Consider the following 27,219-nt stretch of genomic DNA (forward strand, 5'->3'; position numbering starts at 1 on the left):
CAAATTTTGGTACAAATTTCATAAGTAACTAGAGGAAGTGACTTACTGGGGTTGTTTTAATTTTTATTAAAACTGTATTTGAGTGAGTACCGGTAAATGAAAACGATCTTGTATTTTTCCCATCTGTATTTTATTTTGCTGACTCAAAGTTCATCTTAGTTTAGCCTTTTTGTTTTATGATTTTGACTTTGGTGAAGATTTCCACATAAATTCAATCTGAAAGTAATTTTAAATTTTCAAAGCCGTCTTACTGACTTGAAGCTTTGTTCGTTTTGTCCCCAGTTCTGCTCTTCAGCCATGGTAATACATGTTCCCCTGCTGTGCTGAGCTGCCTTGAGGACGGTCGGAGGCGTCATGGCAGACTTGCCTATTGCCCCGGGCGAGATCTACATAGAAGTGGAGTACGACTATGAGTACAAGTCCAAGGATCGCCTCATTAGCATCCGGGAGGGGGAATGCTACATGCTAGTCAAAAAAACGAACGAGGACTGGTGGCAAGTGAGGAAAGATGAAGCAACTAAACCTTTTTATGTACCTGCTCAGTATGTCAGAGAAGTCCGTAAAGCCCTCATGCCACCTCCTAAACCTATCGCGCATTCTGGAAACGCACATCCTAAAAGTGGTGCTAAAAATCCAACCAGTTCGGAGCTGGGACCTGCTGAAAATCTTAACAGACAAAAATCCAAATCCCGGCGTTCTCCTGCACACACTGCCACATCAGGCAACTTCAGTCCGCCGATATCCCGCAGGAACAGTAACCATCACGTTCCCACCACCCCGACAGAACGTGAACGACCTCAGCATGAAATCCTTGTCCCAGTCGGTGGCCCCCTGGCTCCTCACAAAGAGGGGTTCAGCACACTTCCTCGAAGTCGAGCCCGATCCCCTGATATTGGGAGAGCTCCTCTGGACGTGGACAGCACCCAGCTCTGTGACTCTGCAGGGGAAGAGAGACGCACCAACGACTCAGAGTCTGGAGACGAACTGAGCAGCTCCTCCGCTGAACTTCTTCAGGTACATTTCTGCACGTTTTTATTTAATTCAGTCGTCAGTAACATGATGTCAACATGTCTATTCATTAATTTCCACTTTTTACCATCAAATAACAGTCAGGGAATTGGGTGAGTTTTGTAGGGAGCAGCTCAGCATAACACCCGTATGAGAGGCAGGATACATGCTTTCCCAGCAAAACATTATGTTTTAACAAAACAAGCAGTAAAACTTACCTTTTGTGGCCTTTTGTGTAGAAAATTAGAGCCAAATGTGGTCTTAAGAACCAGCTACTTGTCTTGAGCCTGTGTCAGAACTGCTTACACTATTTTTACTAAAGTCCGACTGAAATGGAAATTTTGACTGTCGCCAATACCGATATTGGGCAGTTACACTCAAAAATAGCAAAAATACAAAGTATAAAAAGAAACGGTATATACGGATCTAAGATATATGCTAAACAAACGCTAAAAGATCTAAGATATATGTTAAACACTAAACAATAGCCTATGCTAGGTTATCTAAACATTAGCGTTGTAACTTCAGAGGCATGTAGCTAATGACAAGCAGGTTGGAGGACTTGAAGAGAATTTCTTATTGTTCTTTTATTTTACAGATCAGTTGCAATAAACTTACCATGCTCTGTTTTAGCAAAGTACGCTACACAGTGTTGCTCCCTGCTTCATCTGTGATGAAAGTGAAAGTTAAAGTGAACGGCACTGACTTCAAAGTAGTCCACATGCGCCCTCTGCTGGACGTATTGTACAAATATGGCATTTAGAAGTAAGGACATGGCTGGTTTTAGCATTTTATGGTTAACACATAGAAGTGTTTATATCTGTGCATAATGGGCCAGTTATCACAGCTTCTGTTGTCCTTTACATCCAAGTTCAGATTGTAAGATCCTCCTGACTTACTAAAATTAAACTTTAGCTATTATTAGGTAATAAAACATGCTTTGAATTTTACTTCCCTTGTAAAATGTACAGTTTTATCTGAAAAGAACACAGTTTAATTTACTAAAAAAGCCTCCTTTGTTTTTGTTTTTGACTTTTTGGGTTTGCTATCATCAGCAGCAGCAGTATTGTACGCTGAGGTAGTCATTGACTGAGTCTGTTTTGAGTAAAAGGTTATCAGAAGGCAAACATGGACCATTTTAGTTCTCAAAGCAGTCCAGTCCACAATGGTGCTCCTTTCTTCCTCAACCATTCTTTGTTCTACCCAAATGGCAGAATGAAGGTCAAAACCGTCATTGTTGTAGATTTGAGTACAACCAGTCTGGATTTGTGTGTCAGCAGATATTCTTCTGACAAGTATTTTTGTGCAGCTATGGTAGAAATTATTTGTGCATTAGTTTCCTTTCTTCTTCAGATTGGCTTTTTAATCAGGGTTTGTAACTAAACAGCTAAAATTACATTTTGTACACAATGGAAATGGATTTTTAAATGGCTACAAAGAAAACTCAGTTTTTGTGACAGAAATCATATTATTTGCTTTGCTGCATTTTACACATTTTAATGACAACAGTTGTGTATAAATACGTGTGCTCAGTCTCAAAGCACTGGAGCTCTGCTGATGTGCTTCAGACTCTAAACCTAAAAGCAATCACAGAAAGACTTTACGCCGATTTTGACGCCAGTTTAATCGCATAATGGTTTCAAGTACTGGTATTTAGACTTTAGGAAAATGCTGATATTTCAAAGTGTTAAACCATAAAGACAATATATTATACAAGTTGGTGGAAAATAGGCATGTTTGAGACTAAAAAAAATGTTTATTTAAAACTGTTCACTGGTTTTCTTCACTTGTGTACATCTAGTCACTGATTACATTTGTATATTTGATGTCATTAGTGATATCATACATATTTAAAGATTTTAGATATCTGGATCATTTTATCTATCACAGGACAAATTAAGACACTTTTAAATAATATAAACCCAATTCTTTGAGCTCTTGAGGAGGTCACAGCCATTACTGGTGGTTTTCAAACTAACAAGAGCTTTAGGGGTCTCCTCAGAACTCCAGTCCCAAGAAAATCCCTAGTTTGCGGTTGACATTACCATTTACTGCAACCATTTGCTCAGGCAATATTTACTGAGGATTTTTACCATATTCTTCATCCATTGTGTCCCAATGAATTTTATTTTATTTATTTATTTATTTTAACCTGGAATGTCTTATTGCTTTTGTAATGAACTGAAACTTTGCATCTTGAATTTGTTATTGCTGCATTCATTTGTCTGTACCATTAGCAAAACATCTCGTGATTCACTTCCAGAAAGTCATCATTGGATTGACATCAACAAGTTTCACATACTGTGTTGAAATTTGGTGTGGTAATAGCTGAGACTTTCCTCCAACTTATACACTGAGCTAGAGTTGCATTCAGGCCTAAAAAATCCGACTCGCCCCAGCCCATAGCTATTTTTTCCGAACCCAACACGACCCAATCAAATTAACTGTAAAAAAAAGTTTTTTTTTTTTTTTTTAAATAAGCTTTTACTGCTTTTGTAACCAAATCAGTTTGACATATTTTAAAAACGTAACGAAAGGAAGATATAAAATTTCTTATTTCACCAGATTAACATACAAAACAAATAGCCTAAAAAAATTGACTCTAAAGAGGCTATTACACAGATGAACAAAAATATTTTAGAGCAAAATCATTTGGAAAAATATAAAACAAGGCTAATTTAATTGAACGTGCTGCTCGCTTCAGCTTTTGTAGATGCTGCTATTTCCTTCACTGCAGATGACGGCAGGTGCGGAGATGTGCGCGGCCGGTGATCAGCTGATCCATCTGAGCTTAACACAACTTTATTTATTTTTTTACTTTTTTTTTAAATTTACCTTTATTTATACAGGTAGTCTCATTGAGTCACAAGAACTCATTTTCAAGAGAGACCTGTTTTGTGGAGCAAATGGTGGGTGTTATGGTGCCTTGCTCAGGGGCCCAGAGTGGGGCAAATGAAGGTGGAGGCAGGTGTGGACGTTTCACCTTTTCCACCCACATTTTGATGTTGCTGGTACTGGGAGTTGAACCTGCAACTTTCCGATCACAGGCCCATCTTCTGCGCCCCTTTTAACAGGCCTGTCGGACCTGCCTCCTCCTCAACAAGTAGATTAACACAATTTTATATTGTGCATTATTATTTAGTTTTATTTGTGCTGTATGATTCGTAAAACTGCGTCAAAGCCCGAGACCGGCCCGGCCCGCACATTAAGCTCATTATTATGGCCCGGCCCTCGGGCTCAGGTTAGAAATGACAGCTGTACACTGAGGACAAACTGACCTCACGAGACGTTTGTTTTCTCTGTCATTAACTAATGACTTAAATAAATTGTTAAAATTGAATAGTTTTCATTTGATATCATTTCTATCTTAACATGATTCTCAACCTGCCATTGTGTATCTGTTCCTCTCAAACCCAGCCGTTCAAAGCAGACTTGTCCTCAGCCTGGTTCTGCTAAAGGTTTCTTCCTCGTGAGGGAGTTTTTCCTTTCCACTGTCGCCTTCATGTTTGCTCAAGTTGAGAGTTCTGTGATGGATATGAATTGAATTGAATTAATGAAGTCAACCGATTGTTAGCAAAATATCTACAACCACAGGGTGGATTTTAATGCATCTTTCATAAAGTAATCATTAGATGAACATCTAAAATGGTTTAAATTTTGGAGTCAGCCTAATTCAAGATGGCTGCCACAGCCAACTAACTTGGAGAACATAGAAGTAGCTATAACTGGGGCAGTTTTAGAGATATTGAGCTGTTGGTCATATGTTGGTGTAGTAGTAGCTGAGAGTCATTCAAAACATGCCAACCGCAGACATGTCATGTGATATATCACATGTTGCTATTTTAAAGGTTTGAGCAAAATAGTTCCTAAACATAAGATAATTTCAGTCTAAAACTCATGAAAAGTGGCGGATGACACGTGTTCCTTCAATGCCAGGACTTGGTTCATGTTTCTGTTTCTCCAACTTACTTTTTAGTGTCAAATAAACCTGAATGGTGAACACGGTGGTTGGTTTTTGTTTAGTCAGTTGGATCCACATGCCTGCAGAGTTCATGAGAGTCTGAAGGTTGGTGATTCCCACACAAGGCTGCTGACGCTAAAGCTGCTCAAGTTTCTGTTTGTTTTTACTTTGGCTTCTTGGTGGCGTGTTGCCGGTGACACGGGTTAAATTTGAGTCTTGATATTCTGAAATCTAAGTGTCTGTTCGCCTCCATTCCTGTCCTTATATTTTCTCCTGTAATGTGTGCCAAATAGCTTTTCTGGAGTGTTTATTTTGAAGAGGGGTAAGGGGATGAATATGTAACGAGGGAGGCCAAGAGTAGAGCGAGTGAACGTTAAACCAGAGCAATGGTGTAAATGTCAGGAAGTAGATTTGTTGATGTGTCCAGCTGTCAGCTCGTGTTCCTTATTGCCGTTCATTCAGCTCCGTCTGACAAGCTACTCCAGTGGGATGTGATGAGGATGCCAAGTTCTTATCTGCTACTCTGGACCAGACACAGATACCCGCTTTGTCTCTGCATTTGCTTATCTTTTCAACATCCACCACGGCTCCATAACCTTAAAATGCCAAACTGATTTATTAATGAAATTTACAATCATTTTTGGACCCATTTTGCATTTTAGAGGTGGAATTTATTTATCAAACAGACTGGCGAAATTGAGGTTCAAACTTCAGCCTTGTATTAAAATGACATGACTTGTACAATCAGAACCAATCAAATTATCTGACATATCCAACAAAGTTCAGTCAGGCCCTCTGGACAGTTCCTGTTTGCTGAAACGTTTTGTCTTTCATCCAAAAGATTTCGTCAGTCAAAGGAGCCACAACAAACTTGGTCTTATAAATAGCACCTTCACGTAGTGGGTCAACCAGCGTGATGGTGCTCAGATGGTTTCTGGAGTCCGCCCTCTCCCCGACGACTCGTTTGAGGCAGTCATGGCCAAAGCGATGGATTTCTACCTGGATTATTGAGCATGAATCAAGATATTTTGAACCACTTCGGACATGACTGCCTCAAACGAGTCGGCGGGGGAAGAGGGTGGACTCCTGAAACCATCCGAGCACCATCAAACGCTTTGACTCACTATGAGAATGTGCTATATATAAGACTGAGTTTGTTTGTGGTTCCTCAGACTGGTGAAGTCTTTTGGATGAAAATCCAAACGTTTCAACAAAAAGAAACCATCCAGAGGAGCTGACTTAACTTTGTTGGATTTTTCTACCTGGATTATTGAGCATGAGTCAAGATTAGCTGACATACTTGTTTGGTCCAGTGTCTACAATGAACCTTGCCTCTTGATGGCTCTTCTGGCACAACACTGTATTTTTGGAAGCGACGTACTGAAGAAGAAATCAAATCAAAATCGATCCCATCACGTTCGTATTGATACGGTCCGACACTAGCGTTGGTGTACGTTACTGTAGTTTCAGTCCTCCAGGACTCCAGGAAATGGAGAGAACAAAGACGAAGCAACTGGACTTTTGTCTGTAGCTGAAGTTATGTGGAGTTCCAAGATTTGTCCTCTGGACGGATTCTTCTTGTTGAGACGTTTCGTCTTTTATCCAAAAAACTTTGTCAGTGTGAGGAGCTGCAACAAACTCAGTCTTATAAATAGCACCTTCTCATAGCAGATCAACCAGTTTGTTGTGGACATCCAGAACTAGCTGTTCACTTGATAAAGGAGAACCATCAGCCTAACAAGTGGTTGTTAGTGCCCTGATGGCCATTTGCTATTCACAGGGGGCTGAGTGATGCTAGCAATAACAGCATTGTAAGAGGGGGACAGTTGGACACGGAGGCCTGCGCCCCTGTTTAATGATGGACGGGCTGTCTTCACAAAGATGGCTTCTTTTTAATGTAAAAGTTAGATGAAAAGAGACATGGCTGTTCAGACTGAAGTTGCCTTGAAGAACATCAGATATGTGTCAAATTCAGTACACAGATAAAAAAAATGCCTGGGTTGGATTTGAATAAATCTGATTTTGGCCGCATTTGCCTGCAGTGTGAACGTAGCCTGAGTAAAACATCACCAGATGTTCAGCTTCTTTGCTACTCTGCTTTAGCAAACCTGTTACAACATTACCCGTTTCTCTTTAGCTCAGCAGCCGCTGTCCCCGAGTCTGAAAACGTCCGAGCTGCCATCTTAGATATCTCTAAGTACTTCCATGCATGTAGTACCTGAGAAAGCCTTTGGACATGGGGAATTGGGACACTGAGCTCACCGAAGCAGATGTTTCCCTGTAGCCAGTGAATATAATAGCTGTCAAGGTCTCAGTGTGTTTTAATTTGCTGCTTCGTTGCACTGTCTCGTCCGCTGCTTTCCATCATCCCGCAGCCTTCAGGTTCATAATAATCCTTCGTCATTTGCTATGGACTGTCAGAAGAACCTCACATAATGAGCTGAAGACATTACCACTCAGTGTTGCTCCATAAAACCTGTCTGGCTGCGGCACCCCGACTTCTTCTCTTGCCATCAGACAGCTAGCCATCATTTTTTGTCTCCGCTGTTCCAGAGGACGAGAAGAAATAGATTGAACATGTGAACCTTTAGATGAAGAATAACAGTGCTCGAGTTTTAAGCAGGTTTTATATATTGTGCTTTATAGAAAACACAAGGCAGAATTGAACTACCGCAAGTTGCATACATGTTTTGTACATATTATTTTTATTATTCACCCTCAGTGGATATTGGTGTCTTTTATCGGCGTAACATTCTGTTATAGGGTTTATTTATGATGCATTGCTGATATTTGTTGAATTACATTTCTTCTATATGTTGACTCAGATGGTGTTAAACCAGCGGCCTGTAAAATAATGTTAAAGAAAAACTTTTTTTTTTTTTACAGTACATGGTAAACCTTTAAATTGTCAGTGTGAACACATTTGCTTTCCTTACAACCAATTGTCAAAAGGACAAAGCACGCCTTTGTAACTGTATTAATCAAGTTTGTATTAAAATTTATATTTTAGAATGGACGTTGGCACGAAGAAACCTTTTTTTGTTTCCGTTTAGTAGAGTTGTAGGGATGTGAAGTTTTTTTTTTTGTCAGACTGACTGATTGGAAAGCATATTGAGGGATAGACCGCTCGGCATGAGGGAAACGGTGTGCTACCTTTGTAGCTTTTTAGCTAGTACGTATGTATTGCGCGCCGCTAGCTTCGGTTCGGTAAGCATAGCACTCAGTTCTGTTGACAGGACGTTGCACTCTGCTTGTATAATGCTAGGGAACACTGAGTTTTATTAATTTCACACAAATCCTGTTAATTAAACCCTCTCCGTTTCTTTTTAATATATCTGTGTTGGCTATTTTCTACGTCTAAACTGATATTTGCCTCATTATAAGAATAGAAAACTAGAAAGATATTCCTGAGGGACACATGTTTGTCACAACAGTTAAAAATTAAAGGCCTTAAAAACTGCTCATAATAACAAAACATAAAATGAACTAACAAAAAAGGTTAAATTTTGTCACCTGGACCAGTTTCTTTAAGTGAGAAACGTTTCGTCCCCCATCCAGAGGACTTCTTCAGTCTACAGCCTGCCAACCAGATCTGTCCCATAGTTAGCCTTCAGTGCCGTGTTTCTGTGTTAAAACAAACAAATTGATGAGTACATATTAAGACAGAGGTGCAATGATGGCAGGGTACACATAATTTAAATATTTACTGTTGCACGGTTCAACGACGGCAGAGTATTCTGTGCATTTTTACAGCTATAAGTTTACTAGAGTTCTGTTAGACGGAGCCAAGCTGGTGAAAAGTGGAATTGCAAATAGTGTTTTTAGTGGCAGCACAGCTGAGTGTTGGCCTTGCTGCCTTTATAGAGTGTCATTGAAGGGAATTAATGGATTGTTCATAAGAGAGAGCAAGAAAAATGCATCTCATCCCTTTGTTGATGCCATGATAAGCTAATAACATTGCTATTATTATTTTTACATCAAAAGAGGGGTTTAGGTCTGTATATGTCTTTTTGGCACTTCCAATATTCCTTCAGTTTATCACTTTTCAGTAGTTGGCACCTTTTTTGTTAGCCCTTACATCTTCTATCAACCTTGAAGACTCTCGTCGCTCTTTATGGCGGCTGTAATCAACTAACAACCTCTTACTTCTCACAGAGTGATGATTGATTAGAGGAAGCGCTTCCTCATTTCTTTGATTGCCGAGCGTGGCAAGAAGTGGAGTTGGCATTAGTGTGTCTTTAACATTGGCGCACGTTCCTTCGCACCGATCAGTTCTCTTCAGCTGATTTGCACAAGGACCAAGTCGTTAACAACTTCACTTCTGTAAATGCATTCATTGTGCAGTTTAATAAAAGGTTTGCGCCATCTTGTTTTCATGGGTTTGTGAGTCTTCAGGATTGACCAAATGTTTTTTGTTCTGAAGACCCCCCTCGTGGAATTACAACAAACCACATGTAGTAATTTGTAAAGACTGTAAAGAGCCTTTTTTATTTAACAAAGCTTCTGCGTTAGCCTTTTCACTTTTCAGCTTTGCTATACATCAGATTTATGTTCTGCTCTACTGCGACACTGTTGAGGGATTGTGACTTTGACCTAAAATAAGCAAGCACCATTTGTTTCCAGACTTGCTGTTCGTTCGCTCCTCTCAGTATCAGCTCAACTTGTTTGTAGCGTTGTGTTCTTTCTAATCTCAGTTAGGTTTTTGTTTTTTCGCCTTATCTCGCTGTGCTGTTTCCTCCCAGATGGGTTGTGTATTTCATCCTCACAAACCCACATCTCCTACATGCTGGTCGGATAACCATCACCGCTGTGACTTTATTTTCTTATTTGAGGACAATAAGCGATGGCGTTTTTTTTTTTTTAATATAGATTTTCTTTTTATTAAGGCGCGTTTTTGTTGTTACTGATAAATCGGGGACTTTTACACTAGAATGGCCAAAAAGTTCATCTTTTGAGGAAATAAAAAGTTGGATTTGTTCAATGGAGAGCTGAAGACGGTGGTGTTGTCAGTTTGTATGCTCATCAACAAACTTATGGAGTAGCCCTGAAGAGTTTTTTTGTTCTGCTGAGTGATGTTGACAACACAGGACACACAAAATCGCACAAAGCTTCAGGCGGACTGGCAGCTGACCCTTTTCCTTGCAGGTTGTCTGGCTGTTGTGTAACAAGAGGCCAGGATTCACACTAACTGTGTGTGATGTCTCCATTTAAACTCTTATATCTCTTCTTTCATTTTTATTTAACCCTGCAACAAATGAAACCTTTTGGCCTTCATTTATGTAATGCTCCCTTAATGGTATTGGTGGATAAAATAAGTAAACTGATTTATTTTGTTTAATTCAGCTAATGTAAATTATCTTTTTTTTTCCATGATTAACAAAATAATAAAATTGTCCTACTTTTCGTTTTCAAGCTGTTACTTAAAATATATTTTTGTAACGGAAGTGCCACTTTGCTATAAATAGCTTAACATTGTTTTCTGTAGAATTGGGGTCCATACATAGCAGAACTTTGTAATCTACTTTCCATCTGCGGTTTCTGTTAATATTTACCTTGCAGTTCTTTCCATCCATTTTTCACATTCCTATTGTTGTCATCAACTTTTTGCCCAGCTTGTTGTCGACTCGAGCAAATTAACAGGCTCTAAAATTGTCTCTGTTTATAGGGGCCGAGATGGTGTAGAGGCAGGGCAGCCGGCTTGGGACCCAAAAGTCCCAGGTTCGATCCCCAGTCACTGCACATCACGTGGTGTCTTTGGGCAGCACACCTCATCCCCAAAATGCCTCCCGGGCGCTTTCAATAGCTGCCCACTGCACCACCTGGTGGTGGATGGGTTAAATGCAGAGACTAATTTCGCCATTGTATGGAAACATACAGTGCTGACATTGTGATGACATTATTATTATTATTATTATTTTTATAATGGTTCATCAGTGAAGTCCTCCGTGTAGTTTTAGAGCAGTCAGGAGATAACTTGTTCAAAAGGGATCGTCTTACTGTAGCTTTCATGTTGGATGACCCAATAAGTATGCATTGATGTGGGCGGTTATATGTGTGAATTAAACAAACACGTTTTTTTTAAAACATGTATTAACGTGCTGTATTCAGCACTATCGTGATACATTTCATTGTTTTGGATGATAAAAATCACAAAACAAACATCAATAAGGTTGATGCATACGGATGGTTTTAAGTGGTAATATCGTGTTCAAAGCCTTGCGTAATACCTTGGCAGTGGAGAGGTTTTCTAAGGGTACCGCCTAAAGACGTGGCTCAGTGCCTTGGAAGTCATCCAAAGAAAGCTTTTGAGTAAAGGGCAAGCTAAAAATGCCAGTTGATTAAGTTGAAAGCGCTGAGCCTTTGTTTACTTGTCTGGTAGGGTAACTCCACTCCAACCAGTTCAATCACTGATGCACCTCCAGTCAGCTGCAGCGTTTGTTTTTATCGTGCTGCCAGTAGCTACTTGTTTAGAAAGATGATTGGTTTACATTTTTTAGTCTGGGTAAAATCCATTTCCTTAGGATTAAAATCTCATGTGAAGAATCCAGCTGCCCATCAATAAAGTTTTGAGGTGTGTAAGGGGAAAAAGTACGTAGGAAAGAGCTACTAACGTCACTACAAGACTCGTATCCACTTGTCTTACAAAGAAACTAGACGGCGCTAGGCAAGATTCACTGTGCACTGTTTACATGTCAAAGGCACACACTGGTAATGCCTCATGTAGGCCTGTCGCAATAAACAATAAATTAATTAATCGCACGATAAATGAAAATTATCAACCTCATTTTCACTTATCGGCTTTATCGTTTCTTCGTGTTTCCCTTTGTAGTGAAGACACTGGACGACAAAAGGCTCAACTCCGGTGCTCTTCACTGACACCTCTCTTTTTTCTTTAAAATCCATTTTAACCGTCCAAAATCACGTTGTTGGATCATTAAAAGCGGCTAAGTTGAGAAGCTAAGCTAATAGGTCGACCTCGGGGAAAAAAAAACCTCCGTCTTGTCCAAGCTCCAAAATTCACGGTTGAAACCCGTGCCTTCATGTACAAAGTTGTTTTTCTCTGAGAACTTGTTTACTGATTTTTTTTATTAAAAGCTTGGTGTGAAAAACGTTATGCTAAAGGGCTCAAACCACACCGAGCGTCCGCCATTTTGAGAACTGAATAAAGGAAGGAGAGACGGCCCATGTAGTGTCAAGGGGCTTCCCTCCCATTTTTCTTAGAGACGCTGCTCGCTTCCTCACTATCCATCCTTCAGTTCAAACAGTTGTATACTGCCATCCAGTGGTCGAAAAAAGTACTACTCGCAAAACAAATTAAAAATTTCTTCTTAAATTTGACAATAATTACTAATTATTGTAAATTTCAAACGATATTATTGTTTAACGCAATAATTTCTGAGGAAATTATAATTGCCCAGCAAAATTTGTAATCGTGACAGACCTAGCCTCGTGTGTTGTATACTGTGTCATCAGTCCAAACGTGTACAGCGATGACCTTGTTTGACTTGAATAAACATATATGCATCTTGACAAGAGAATTCTTCCCACCAAGTCTGGTCGAGAGTTAGCGGGGACGAAACGTCAACCCTGGCAAGACGAACCAAAGCTTAATGGGTCACATTTTCAATAATATATGAGCTAATATGGAATAATATTAACCTATGTCACACAACGCCAGGTACTTTGGAGTGCAAGTTCTCATAATTATAATAATTTTTGACCATACGTATTTTTTTTTGCTTCTGGGAAAAAAAACGGCAAATGCTTTGTTATAAGTACCAGTAGGCATGTCCACGTAACATCCACCAAGACGGCAGTGTACACTGTAACCATTTCACTGGTTGGAGCTGCATCTGTCGGCTTTGGCCCATTTTATTAGATTAGCAGTTTATTGTCCTTGTGACTCATTTACTTTTAATATTATTAGTGCTATTTTTAGATTTCAGTCTCTGTCTTAAGCCTGTTTAAATAAAGTATTTTAAATACTCTGTGTCGAGCCGTGATACGGATTCTGAGACTCCATCCAGTCTAAACTATAACTTTAACCCAGTTTGCCATCTCGAACCAGAAGAAAACAAGTATCTGTCTGAACTCAGGTAGCTCTCTATTCCTCGTTTTGTTGAGATTTTCTTAATCCTTCTCTAAGCTTAGTGTGGTGTTTGTGTGCACGTGTGTTATTATGCTAGCGGCTGCGTTGTGCAGAGGGTGGCATTATTAAAGGACAGGTCAGGCAGTGTTTGTTGTGGCAGCTCAGGGAGGCCGAGCATCACTGATCTCTCACCCTCCCTCTCTATTTATGTAAGAATGAGTGAATCAGAGTTGGTGTTTTGTCCGGAGAGAGGGGAGGGGGGGGGTCTCTTCGAGTGGCATGATTTTGTTTTCCCACAGTGGCATGTCAGTCAGAGGGAGAGCTGGTGATGAGGCAGGAGGTGCTGTGTTTCTCTGCATCATCAGCGTCTTCGTCAGCGCTGCCGGCTACAAATCTGGTTATTTCTCTGCAGTTTTAACTCTTTTTACGGGACAGTATGTACCCAGAGGAGAATGAGACGGTAAGACGCCTTCTTTATCTGTGCATGCACCGACTGCTGGGACAGTCCAAAACGCAGAAACTGTCGACCTGAAAGTTCATCTGCCGCAACATTTCCCGCAGTCAGCGCAGCCGTCATTGTTTTGAAACCGGTTTAGTCAAAGTAATTCACCGAGCAGCGTTCAGTACCTGTGAGTATTTTGCCACACGATGCACGTCGCGCATCAAGACTTTTAGGTTGCAGGAAGAAATCCCACTTATTTGTTTAAAGGAATTGGTTTTGACTGCGTTTTGTTTTATTGTTCATTAAATATGCTCCCGTTCGTCGTTCAAAAGTTTGATCTCGTTCATGCAAATTATTGCTCACCAGCAAAAGATGTCTGGGACACCCCCCCCCCACACACACACACACACACATGCACACACACATGCACAGAGTTGATGAGACTTACTCAGCTGTTTGTCTTTCCTACAAACAATGCAGTTGCTCTTACAGCTTTTGTTCACAAGCTGCAGGCGAACTTTCGCTCACGATCCACATCGATCCAAAACTTTGATTATTGGAGATTCAGACACTTCCTCACCGATTCTAGAGTTTGTTGCCAGAAGGAAGAGACGAAGCTCAGCTGTGTCCTGGGATGTTTGAACTGCTGATTGCATGAGGCAGGAGAGCTAAGAGGATGCGCTTGATTCATTACATAACCACCAGCTATGTAACGTTTGTTTGGACAGCTGCCTGGTGAGATGAGCTCGGGGCAGCGGGGCTGGACGGGTCGGACTTTCAGGCCGCACAGAACGTGGTGGTATTCAATTGACTTTTCAGTAACCTCTAATCCTTTGTGGCTCTTTATCAGAACCGTGATAACTTTGCTCAATAATTGTTTCAAATACAGATTTTTCCAAGTCAAAATTACTGCTCCCCTTTTATTTTAGATAATATAATTTAGAGTTTAGAGTACGAGCATCCCCGTCTTATAATGTTACATCGATTGGCTATTACAGAAAAAAGCCAAACTGGCACAAAAGTAACAAAATCACAAAATATATCCTAAACAAAATAAACCGTAAGCTTGGTAGCAGTGAAAAGCATCTGTTCACTTTTAACAAGTTTACTTTTACTGTGAAAGATCTTAACTCTTTTCTAAATGTTTACACTCAGATTTACGTCTGTCAGGTACGACTGCTTGCAGCTCCGACAATTACGATTTAAAACTTAATTCTGTATACTCGGGATTTTGAGACAACTGTGATCCCATCTCAGCATGAAATACAATCTTGCTTAGTTTTTAAAAAACAAAATAAATTACAAATTTTCCCACTGCACAACAAATGAGCACTTAGCTGATAACAGCATATCGTTTGTTAAATTTGTTTTTGTAATCATTTCTAACAATGGGCCAATGTTCTCTTGTATTTATATATATATATAAAATTTATATTATTTTAATAATATCCACCACAGTTTGAAAAAATCCATAATTTTCTTTTGAGACGTTTTGTAATTGGGTCGTTCTGCTGCTGACGCACCTTTTTGTCGCAGAATAATTTATCCAAGTTATGTCCAAACCAACGCCCGTATCGCTCAGCGCAGCCACTACATGATAGTTCACTGCTCCATAAAGTAAAAATCTTCTAATGTAAATAAAGGGTGGCTTCCTGCCCTGCCCATGTGTACTCATACTTTACTAACGACAGCGCACGCTGCTGTTTCTCACTTTTCAGTAGAAACAGCAGCCGTAATGCCCTTTGCTCTTCGTGGAGTTAAAACTGTGATAATTAACCAGGTAGCATGGACTCATGTTTACTTATACATTCTAGCGATTGTGCATGTACTCCTTTTTAGTAAGCTGTCCCCCTGCACTTTACTCTTATTTGCTGGAGAAGTCTAGTAAAATGAGGTGTTTGAAAGATAACCTGACCAAAGTGCTACACATTCAAATGTTCATTTGGCTAAACTTGATAGATGCTTTACAACTGCAGGTGTTAAAGAGGAAGGATTTTTAGTGAGCTGTTTTGCAAAGATAAACAATAAGCATTAATACAAATGATGCACATCTCCATATCTATGTCCATCTATCCGATACATGCCGCGTGTATTTACAGACAGCAACTCGGCAATTATGCACACAAGCACTTAATGTTTGTGACAAATATAATGGTAATACATAATAAGCAGAGCATCTCTGAAATATTGTGGATTAGGAGTCATTAGAAGACTTAAATACTGTATTTTTCGGACTATAAGGCGCACTTAAAATCCTTTAATTTTCTCAAAAATCGACAGTGAGTCTTATAATCAGGTGCTCCTTATGTATTAACTGTGGTTGTGCTTACTGACCTCGAATTGATTGTTTGTGGTGCAAATGAACAATGTTGAGAGTTATTGTGAATGAGTTGAATAAAGTTTGACTTATGACTGTTTTGTTTTGCTTAATGCGCCTTTTAATCCGGTGCACCTTCTAGTTCGAAAAATATGGTAATCTGGTTTTTCATGACTTCCACTCATCACTGTTTTAGTTCTGTTTGGCTGATATTTCAGTGGTGACATCCTCTTTTATTCTGCTTACTCTGTATTTGAAGAGTTTTGCCTTTCAGTTGAGACGATCGGTCTCAGATGTGTTTGGACTGCAGATTTAAGTTGTAATTTAATGGTTTAGTTTTCTATTTTTTTTTCACACTCCCACAAAGATATCCCAGTAACATATTAAACAAACTTGAAAACGTGCAAAATTTTGACATTCTTTATGGTTGTTTCGGTGTATATTATTTTGCATTTACAAACCAGATTCCAAAAAAGTTGGGACACTAAACAAATTGTGAATAAAAACTGAATGCAATGATGTGGAGATGGCAAATGTCAATATTTTATTCGTAATATAACATGGATGACAGATCAAAAGTTTAATCTGAGTAAATGTAACATTTTAAAGGAAAAATATGTTGATTCAAAATTTCAGTGTCAACAAATCCCCAAAAAGTTGGGACAAGTAGCAATAAGTGGCTGGAAAAAGGAAATTGAGCATATAACGAACAGCTGGAAGACTAATTAACACTAATTAGGTCAATTGACAACATGATTGGGTATAAAAAGAGCTTCTCAGAGTGTCAGTGTCTCTCAGAAGCCAAGATGGTAAGAGGATCACCAATTCCACCATTGTTGCGCAGAAAGATAGTGCAGCAATACCAGAATGGTGTTACCCAGCGTAAAATAGCAAAGACTTTTAAGTTATCATCATCAACCGTGCATAACATCATCAAAAGATTCAGAGAATCTGGAACAATCGCTGTGCGTAAGGGTGAAGGCCGTAAAACTCTATTGGATGCTCGTGATCTCCGGGCCCTTAAACGTCACTGCACCTCAAATAGGAATGCCACTGTCAAGGAAATAACAGAATGGGCTCAGGAATACTTCCAGAAAGCATCGTCAGTGAACACAATCCACCGTGCCATCCGCCGTTGCCAGCTGAAACTCTACAGTGCAAAGAGGAAGCCATTTCTAAGCAAGCTCCACAAGCTCAGACGTTTGCACTGGGCCAGGGGTCATTTAAAATGGAGTGTGGCAAAATGGAAGACTGTTCTGTGGTCAGATGAGTCACAATTTGAAGTTCTTTATGGAACACTGGGACGCCATGTCATCCGGACCAGAGAGGACAAGGATAGCCCAAGTTGTTATCAACGCTCCGTTCAGAAGCCTGCATCATTGATGGTATGGGGTTGCATGAGCGCTTGTGGCATGGGCAGCTTGCATGTCTGGAAAGGCACCATTAATGCAGAGAACTATGTTCAGGTTCTAGAACAACATAAGCTCCCATCTAGACGTCATCTCTTTCAGGGAAGACCCTGCATTTTTCAACACAATAATGCCAGACCACATTCTGCAGCAATTACAACATCATGGCTACGTAGGAGAAGGATCCAGGTACTGAACTGGCCAGCCTGCAGTCCAGATCTTTCACCTATAGAGAACATTTGGTGCATCATAAAGAGGAAGGTGCGACAAAGAAGGCCCAAGACGATTGAACAGTTAGAGGTCTGTATTAGACATGAATGGGAGAGCATTCCTATTTCTAAACTTGAGAAACTGGTCTCATCTGTCCCCAGACGTCTGCTGAGTGTTGTAAGAAGAAGGGGGGATGCCACACAGTGGTAAAAATGGACTTGTCCCAACTTTTTGGGGATTTGTTGACGCCATGAAATTTGGAAACAACAGATTTTTCCCTTAAAATGATACATTCTCTCAGTTTAAACTTTTGATCTGTGATTTGTGTTCTATTCTGAATAAAATATTAGATGTTGGCACCTCCACATCATTGCTTTCAGTTTTTATTCACAATTTGTTTAGTGTCCCAACTTTTTTTGGAATCCGGTTTGTAGTCATAATGAAGAACAATCTGTGTGGTTACATTTTGTACATTTACTTTGTGTATTTTATCCAACAAATTGTCATGTTGTCATCCTGTTACTAACAAGAGTAGTATTTTTCTTGTTTACCAGGCATGGATTCTAGCTGGGATGTAAATAAGCGGAGCATAAGTTGTGTGGTTTTCAGCAGCTACAGCTTGAATCAGGACAATTCAATCGACTGGTTTGGTCTCACAAAGATTTATTTTCTGCTAAAAGCTTCCAGATAGATGCTTACATGTCAGTGGGTCACAACATCCTCTGTAAATGAGTTTTTTTTAACCAGTGCCACAAAGCTGCGCTTTAGTTTCAACTCCGTTTGTGATGGCGTTAGTGCAGCCATACAGGTCAAAGGTCAGAGGATAGAGAAACCAGTGTACACATAGCCGTAAAATAAAATGCTCATGGATCAATGATGGGATGATCCTAGCTTTAGCTTTACTCTAGTGTGGCAGAAGTCTGATGCAACGTTCTGTCCCACTTTCAGCCTTCTCAATAACTTTGAGTAGGAGGCTAATGGCTCAGAGTAGGAGGCTGGAGTTATTTCCCAACATCAACACAAATCTTCTGTGTGGCAAAAATGTTGGTGAATGCAGACTGTTTAAAAACTGATCACTGATGAAAAGTCTTACCAGCATCACAGGCATGAAGAGTTACGAAGTCATAATTCACAGCAGCTGTCAATCAATTTTGTAGAGCGAGATAAGATACATTTTCAAGAATCTAAAAATGAATATTCCACAATGAGTTTATCTTTATTCTTTATCTTGCTGCAGTCCCAGCTGAATTCATGCAGCTCAAAAACTTCACTTTGTTTTCTGTAACTACAGACAAGATCATGAAATGTGATCGACATCAAAAACATCGTATTGTGAACATTTGAATAAAATGGTTTTAACCCTTTAACTTTATGACTATTCAAGTTCCTCAGGGGGAAAATCAACCAATATTTAACTGCTTAAAACACTAGTTTTTAATCTTTCTCCACAAAAAAACTAGTCTGTCTTTTAGAGCTGTCGGCCTGAAATAAATCAAATTTAAAATTTGCATTTTATTTTAATGCTTTAAGAGTTTTTTGTTTGTTTAAAATCTCTACACTGCAGTTTTTTTTTGAATTAACAAAATATTTATTTTATGAAAAATAGTGTATTTTCCTCCATTAGTACGCCCTCTGGGTCAACATCCACATCCTCCTCTGTTCTCGAGCTCAGAACTGATGCTTGGTTCTGTTGACGCAGTTAAAGGGGTTCTGGACCCTCTGCAGAATGAAGACCTCCTAGTGGGTCTCGGTGCTCTCTTCTTCTTCTAAAACAAACCATGATTAGGCCTGTCATGATAACAAATGTTGCTGGCGATTGTCTCGGAAATTATTGCAATAAACAATAATATTGTTAGAAATTTGACAGTAATTAGTAATTATTGTCAAATTTAAGAAGAAACTTTTATTTTGTTTTGCATGTACTACCTTTTTTCGACCACCGGATGGCAGTATAAGACTGTTTGAACCAAAGAATGGATAGTAAGGGAGCGAGCAGCGTGTCTCTAAGAAAAATGGGAGGGAGGCCCCTTGACGTGTCATGGGGTGTCTTTCTTCGGTTCTCAAAATGGCGGATGCTCGGTGTGGTTTGAGCTCTTTAGCGTAGCATTTTTCACACAAAGCTTTTAATAAAAAAAAAAAAAATCAGTAAACAAGTTCTCAGCTTCTTTTTGCAGAGAAGAACTTTTTACACGAAGGCATGGGTTTCAACCGTGAATTTTGGAGCTTCGACAAGACAGAGGTTTTTCTCAAGGTCGGCCTGTTAGCTTAGCTCGTAGCTTAGCTTTTCATCTTAGTAGCAGAAAGAGAGAGACACGATGAAACGATAAAGCCGATAAATGAAAATGAGGTCGATCACTTTCATTTATAATGTCATTAATTGATTTATTGTTTATCGCGACAGGCCTAACTAACCATGATCGACCTCTTCATCAACAAAGTTCTTCCTTTCTGACTCGGACTGTTTTTCTCCTTCATGATCCTCTCCTTTGTCTGGGCGGTTCTGTCTGGGCAGTTCTGTCCTCCTGCAGCTCCACCTCACATTCAAAAATCATCTGTGTATTGACTCAAACACTAAAACTGACTGAATTAAATGCACTAAGCTACACCCTAACAATAAACTCAAACACGCTAATTATCACAAATCTCTCAGACCTCATGACTCACTTCACTATCGCTGTGACTTTGTTGTGCTGAACTCCATTCAACTTCTGCAAATTTTTCTTCCTGTAGATTTTTTTCCGCTTGACGAATAACTTCGAGCCTCCGTCAAAAAGGAGGGGGGAGGTTGTTTGCCTGGGGTGGGAGGTGAAAATGGAAGGTGATGGAGGTGTTTTGTCCCCGAGACTGCCCATCTTTGCTCAAGTGTGTCACTCTAATGCACTTCAGATATGCCAATGATTTTCAGAAAAAGATGTGGCGTGGATTATTTATCATACCTCTGATTTTACTTGGCCTATCAGCACAATTTATAAAGTGGTGTGTAGATCAAAATCTGTACTTTTGACAAATTGAAATAGTTTCTGGGAGGCTGTGTCTTTCCCGCTAGAGAGACTGAAATCGGTCATGTGACTTTCACACACCGGCGTGCCGATTGACTCCAAAAAAAAAAAAAATCATCAGTCAGAGTAGGCGGCGCTAGACACGTGAGTGGGCGGTGAAATCGGAGACTGCCACCTGTTATTGAGAAGGCAGTCACCTTTTGAATTTGCCATAATAAATAAATCCGTAATTACACACAATCGTGTAAAAACCACCACGGGTCTCACACAGACCTGCTTACTGGATTTGGCAACGCAGTGTTGCGAGAGTAAGACTTTACCACACCCAGCAAAGTTTTAAGAGTTGCTTAACTCGTGTTTGGTTTAGATTTTCTGTCCATTATAAAAAGAATTAAACATTTGTGTGAGATTTGATTGCCACACTTTTGGTGATGTGGTTCCCCTGAGATGAAACGGGTTCTAACGTTTCCTCACAGCTCAAGGCCTCCCTGATTGGAGTTTGACCATAAATTACTTTAGACGTGCTGTAACAAGCATTCACAAACTTGATTTTAGCAAAGTGTGCTGTAACAGCCGGCTGGTTCAACGTTTAATTAAACGGCTCCAAAACCAAACCTGGTGTGCTGTTCTCATAGTACATTCCACTCGCTGTTCTTTCTATTTCTAGCGTGAAATACCGTGGGCGATATGCACTCCTTCAAGGAATGCTGGGTCTTTAAGTTAACTTGAATTAACGGATACAAAGCTTTAAGCCTGCGACTTAGTTCATGAGACATCTGTTCTTGTTCTCATGGTGGTGAGATGTTCCTTTTGCTTGGAGGTTTTATACTCGGAGAAGTGTAATCCTTGTCAGCTGCAGCATTCGTCACGCTGAAACAGAAATTCTGACAACTCGCACAATCCACGGCGAGAAAAAAGTTCTGCCATAAGCTTGTGTACAGAACACGTTCTTGGAGGCGGCGCAAGAACACTTTCTGTCACTCAACTGCGACAGTAAGAACAGATTTCTTGTTGTCTTGCAGATTATAAATCAGCATTTAATCCTGTTCTTACATATTTCTACTTTTGCAGTGTGGCTCTGAAACAGAGGTGGCACAGAGTTTAGAGAAGTGAACCCGTGATCAGAAGGTTGCCAACAACTTACAGCAGTTTTGTCTTTTCTTTTAATCGTATTCAGACTTACCTGATTGTATTCCTGGAAAAAAAGGTCAAGTGGCTCACATTTAGATATATTAAAATTATAACAAACTAACTACAATCAAGTTGTGAGGGGAAAACAAATCACATTTCTAATGACTAAGCATGTCCCCCCACTTGTATATCTGGAATAAAACTAAGAGAAAGATAAAAACCTTAAAACGTAAACAAAAGTAAAACTTAAAATGTCCTATTGTAATAAATTCCAATTTTATTGGTAGTTTTTTTTTAAATCTTTTTATCAGTTTTGGCTTTAGTATTCATGTTCCCATGTAAATTAGTAATGTTCTTCTTTTATTATTTTCTTTAGATGAGAAAACTGTGCCCAAAATGAGTTCATTCAGCTGTCAAGTTCTCTGACAATAACTACTGTTGAGTCTTAAAAAGACTTTTCAAAGAGCTGAAAAGGGACAAAATCATGATTCATGTCATTGTTCATGCATCTGAACAGAATAAGACGGTTCTCGGTGCGTCTCGTCTCTGAAGTGAAGCTCTTGTGTTGACTTGTCTATCTGGCACCAGCTGCACGGCCTTGAATGTCTGTCGGCTTCCCACGTGTCTGAGTTCCTACGTTTCAGAAAAAGAAAGCCTTTTCCTGTGGAAGTGGTTGCCTTGAGAAAAAGACAAGAGATCGGACATTATAATAAAAATGATTATTCATGGAAAATGATCACATACAGTTAGTTTTCTCTAAAAACTCCTGAACTTCCTCTGTAGACTGGACCCTGGACCCAATAATTCAGTTAGTGGGTTCTTCTGAGACACCTTCCTCCTCGTCTTCTTACCATTCGCTATCTGTAATAAGAAAGGCAGAGTATGTTTAATACAGGTCTTTTACACGGCAGGGCCTCTTTTTTTTAATTAAACTAGTTGAACCTGAGCATTTTTTTGTGACTTGTTCCGGTTTATTAGCAGAGAAACCAGAGACTCTATGCACAGTTTTTCACATTTGCGTTCAGGACCTGAAATACAGGTTATGTCCCGGTCAATGACTCGTTTTCTAAAGAGTACGGAGCTTTTTTTGTTTTTACAAGGACAGTTAAAGTTTTTGAATATATAGTCAAACATGACTATGTCTGTTGTTGTCTGCCACTTTATGTTTAAAAAGTCCTGTAGCTGAGGGACACACAACAAAGATGACGGCATTTTTTAACAGGAAGTGGTTCTGAACCGAATTTGGATGATTTAATTCAGAGATTAACCATTGTTGTTTTTCCCCCTTTAAGTGTTTAAAACTTCATGCAGTGCAAGTCTTCTTATACTAAAAGAAAATTTCATTTGGAATAAAAATATCTCTTAAACATTTTTTTTGTTACTTTTAAAATGGTTCAAACTTCTTATGTTTAACAAACATCTTTGTTTTAATTAAACTGTTAAATATATTGCAGCCCTTTTACCATTCTAAAAGTGTTTACACTCCCGTTTCACAGTAAATGTAAATAATTTATGTGATATGTACTCATATTAATGGTTCTATAAATTCTGCCATGAGATGCTTTACTGAATATTTATTGGCTAAGTCAAAAAGACCAAAAAAAATCACAAAGTAATAAACTAAACCTGTACAATACTTTATCACTGGTGTGTCCTTAAATTAAAAATGAATAAGCAATATTTGTGACTTACTGCCAACTATCAATGTATTCGTTTACCTTCAAAAACAGCCGGAGCGACTGAAAATAGGTCAACGCTGTCAATGGTGGAACTGTTGGGAATGGAGAAGTCTGAAATGTTTGATGCGACCCTTGGATTTGTTTGTATTGTATACCGAAAGGATTTAAATGAGTTAGTCATGATTCAGCTAGATTAGAGCTGAAAAAAACCCATAAAAACCATAAACTTATTGATTGCCCTCTCTTTTATTTGGCCTTTAGCAGCAAATTCACCGTTTCCACTCAGACATCTCTCAGATTCTGCTCTTGTCCAGTTGCACCATATTTGTTTACCTGCACAGTCTACAACCAGTCTAACGTGATCCACTCACGTGATTTAAGCTTCTACATGGTTTGGAGTGCATACTTGCATTTCAGAATTGCATATCAGTACATCTCAGTGTTACCTGTGCACTAACCTGTCACACAACCTGTGTAGTGCATGTTGGGTGCATTATACATCATGTACATTTAAACTAATATTACTACCTGTGAAATACTTATTTATACTGTGATGTTAACTGGTCGTCATTAACTTCACGCAGACTCTCCCACTGGTACATTTTCATCTTTAAATCACTTCTTGGTCTGCTGCCTTCATACATCTCCTCCTACATGTCTCTGCGTGAGTGCAGCTCCAGCGTGCGCTCTCAGGACATTATTACCTGCAGTGTTCCATCAGTGCGGACTGAACTAGGCAAAAGGGCCTTCTCCTACTCCGCTCCTGTTTCCTGGAATATCTTACAAAAAGACCTGAAGCTCTCGACCTTGACCTCTTGCTCTTCACTGACCCCTCCCTTTCTCTTTTCTCTTTAAAATATGTTTTACCAATCCAAAAATTGCGGTTTTGGATTGGTAAAATCAGCTAAGCTAAGAAGCTTAGCTACGAGCTAAGCTAACAGGCCAACTTTGGGAATAAACTTCCGTTTTGTCGAAGCTCCAAAATTCAAGGTTGAAACCTGTGCCTTCATGTAAAAAGTTGTTTTTCTCTGCAAAAAGAAGCTGATAACTTTTTAAAATTAAAAGCTTTGTGTAAAAAATGCTATGCTAAAGAGCTCGAACCACACCGAGCGTCCGCCATGTCACCTTGTCAGCCCATGTCACGTCAAGGGCCCTCCCTCCCATTTTTCTTAGAGACACAGTACATTGCTCAGCTATCCATCTTTTGGTTCAAACAGTCTTATACTGCCATCAGGTGGTCAAAAAAAGAACTACACTCCAAAAAATTCAACATGTCTTCTACAATTTGACAATTAGTTATTGTTACATTTAAAACAATATTATCGTGTATCGCAGTAATTTCTGAGACAATTAATCGCCCAGCAAAATTTGTTATCATGACAGGCCTAAATATATATATATTTTTTCACTTTTTGATACTTTATTTTGTCCTTTTATTGCATGCTTTAGTTTTTCTTGTTTTTATAGCGAGTCGAAACAGTTCATCTCATCCTGAAAATTACATTGCATTGTTGACTTTGTGTTAACCTACATATGACAACTAAACAATAAACAATTTGGAAAACATTAAACTGCCCTACATATAGTTGATATAGTTCAAGATGCCCTTTGTTTTAGTTTTTACTTTGTAATGGGCATCTTTAATGAACTTTACTGATTTTTGTCCTTTTTACCCTTATAAGTTGTTGATTTTTATGAACTTCTATAACCTCTAAAGTAGGTGCGCGATATAAACGGTACACGGTAAAAATGATAGAAATTTAGCCTACGATAGAGATCTGTCTTCATTTTCTTAATTCAAAATATATGATGGCAAAAGGACACACTATGCTTTTTGTTTTTGCTAGTTTTATACCAAAAACATATCGCGATATATATCGTTATCGCCACCCTTCACAATAATATATCGTGATATGAATTTTATGCCATATCGCACATCTAAAGTATAAATGTTTTGTCTGTGGCCACAGTATTCAAAGCTTTGAGTACAGGAAGCTCTGAGTTTGTAATTTATAATCATAGATTGTTATCTTGTGGTAATCTTAAGTCACATTTTCAAATGGAAATTCGATCAAACTCCTATAAACTTCTTACCTACCAGTAATTTCAGTGCCACTTCCTGAGTGAAGCAAGGAGCATTCTTTCAAGGCTGACAAATTCTTGTCTTTTCGTTTCCTGTTACCTCTGCATCTCATCTGAGTGACCTTGCAGATTTTACATCGTCACTGGAGCAATCATGATCTGTTTATATCTCCTGCTGCTTGTCTCTGCATTGTTTTACGCCCAGAGTGGAACCTGCGAGATGCAAAACTGCCTGAAGTGATTTTGGACAGACTCCCGCAGCCAGCAACACAGCAATGCAGTTGTCTCCATTTTTGTCATTTTTCTTGCAGTTGTCTTTTACAAACTGTACGTTCGCTTACTTTCTGCATACAGGTGTTTGTTTTCACAATTTACATTAACTAACATTCTATAGTAGCATCTGATCAACCTAAGTTTTGGTTAGCTTTCTTTTTTTTTAACTTCTATTTGGATTTAGAGCCTTGTACAGCCTCATTTTGAACTGAAATCTAGTAAAAATAGCCTTGTTTATTTGTATTTAGGAACTAAAGAACCATTATTACACTTGTAGTCCAGAATGACTCTATTCTGATCCTTCAGGTCAGATTTTCTTCCCAGGTTTTGGTCACGTCTTTCAGCTCGAATCCAACAAGTATTAAAGGAGAAGTCCTTACACGCTAAAGGCCGACTGAACATTCTTCGACGTAATGGTTTCTTTTCCTTTTTCCCCTCTTATAGCTGCTCTTTACTGTCTTTCTGTCCTCCTCTCCTCTAAGAGGTGCAGTGTTGAGGCATGTGGCTGTAAAGAAGCCAAAACTGTTCCCCATAGCTGGAGGAGAAAAGTGCGAGGGAGTTCATTTTTTTCATACTCCACCACATTCTTTCAGGTGTGCAGCAACAGGTTAACACAAGAATCTGCTGTGAATAAGAAGTGTTTGTGCACGCAGGACAAGCTGTGCGATGCACAAACAAAAAAACAGTACTAGAAAGAAGACAAGAGTGGACTCACATCATTTGACAAAGAAAACACTATGAAATAAAACTTAACTAACTGACAAAACTACAGCAGATTTTCTGAATGAATAGATAAATAAGTTGTCCACCGTCACGGCGCGAAGAAGGGGTATTAGAAATGCCGTCCGTCTGTGCCTGAGTTGCCAAATAAAAATCCAAGATGGCCGCCACCAAGTGTATGTGAAACGGCCACGTCCATCATTTGAGGAAACTATGCTTTCTAGTTTTTATACCAGTTAAAAGTATAGGTTCCTCACATGGATGGGGAGGCCGGTGGGGTGGCTGAAGATTAATCTATAGCAGCCACCCCTTGGCTTCGCCATTGGGCTTGGTTGCGGTGAAATTGCTCGGGCTTCGTCACTCTGAGCTGCCCCAGACCAGGAAAAAAAATTCCAGTTCTGTTTCTCAAAGACCATTTTCCTTTATTTTATCTCGTCTTTAAGGAAAAATGCTTCATGCTCAGAATATTCTGCCCTCTGCTTTGATTTTAGTTGTTAGTCATGCTGGTCTTATTGCAGTCACTGGTTCATGTTGCTTCATGTTACAACAATTAAAGACGAGAACAATTTTGAATTCATAATATAATGTATGATTAAGTTGTTGTCAGTCGGCTGAAAACCAAACGTCATCACCAATAAAATACGTTCAGAATCAGCATCGTTTTTTGTTTTTTTGTTCAAAGTAAAGAAGAAGATGAGTTCCTCTTCGGCTGTTGGCTCTCTTCTCTGAATCTGGGTCCTTGCGTAAGAAGATCCTATATAAAGCCCGTAACAATCCAGTAACCCAGTTAACCCAATTAGGCCATCATCGCTGCACCGACCTACCTCCAACCTTGGGCGTAAATATTTCTCTCTTGACTTTAGTTGTATTTATCTGCTTGTGAAACAGTTTGTAATTAG

At 39.3% G+C, this 27,219-nt stretch overlaps 1 protein-coding gene across 4 annotated transcripts in view; it reads left to right on the plus strand.

Moving 5' to 3' along the window:
- Positions 1 to 292: 292 nt before the first annotated feature.
- Positions 293 to 27,219, plus strand: part of LOC119415247 (rho GTPase-activating protein 12) — a 65,067-nt gene continuing 38,140 nt past the window's right edge. For 3 of the 4 annotated variants that reach the window (XM_037682413.1, XM_037682414.1, XM_037682415.1), the window contains exon 1: positions 293 to 1,014. In XM_037682413.1, coding sequence (XP_037538341.1) covers positions 355 to 1,014 — 660 coding nt within the window. In that variant the 5' untranslated portion in view covers positions 293 to 354. Of the gene's footprint in view, positions 1,015 to 13,348; positions 13,519 to 27,219 lie in introns of those variants that run through there. The other variant, XM_037682416.1, reaches the window with a different exon arrangement.

The sequence above is a fragment of the Nematolebias whitei genome, chromosome 9 (genome assembly GCF_014905685.2).
Source record: "Nematolebias whitei isolate Nwh7 chromosome 9, NemWhi1, whole genome shotgun sequence".
Classification (NCBI taxonomy): Eukaryota; Metazoa; Chordata; class Actinopteri; order Cyprinodontiformes; family Rivulidae; genus Nematolebias; species Nematolebias whitei.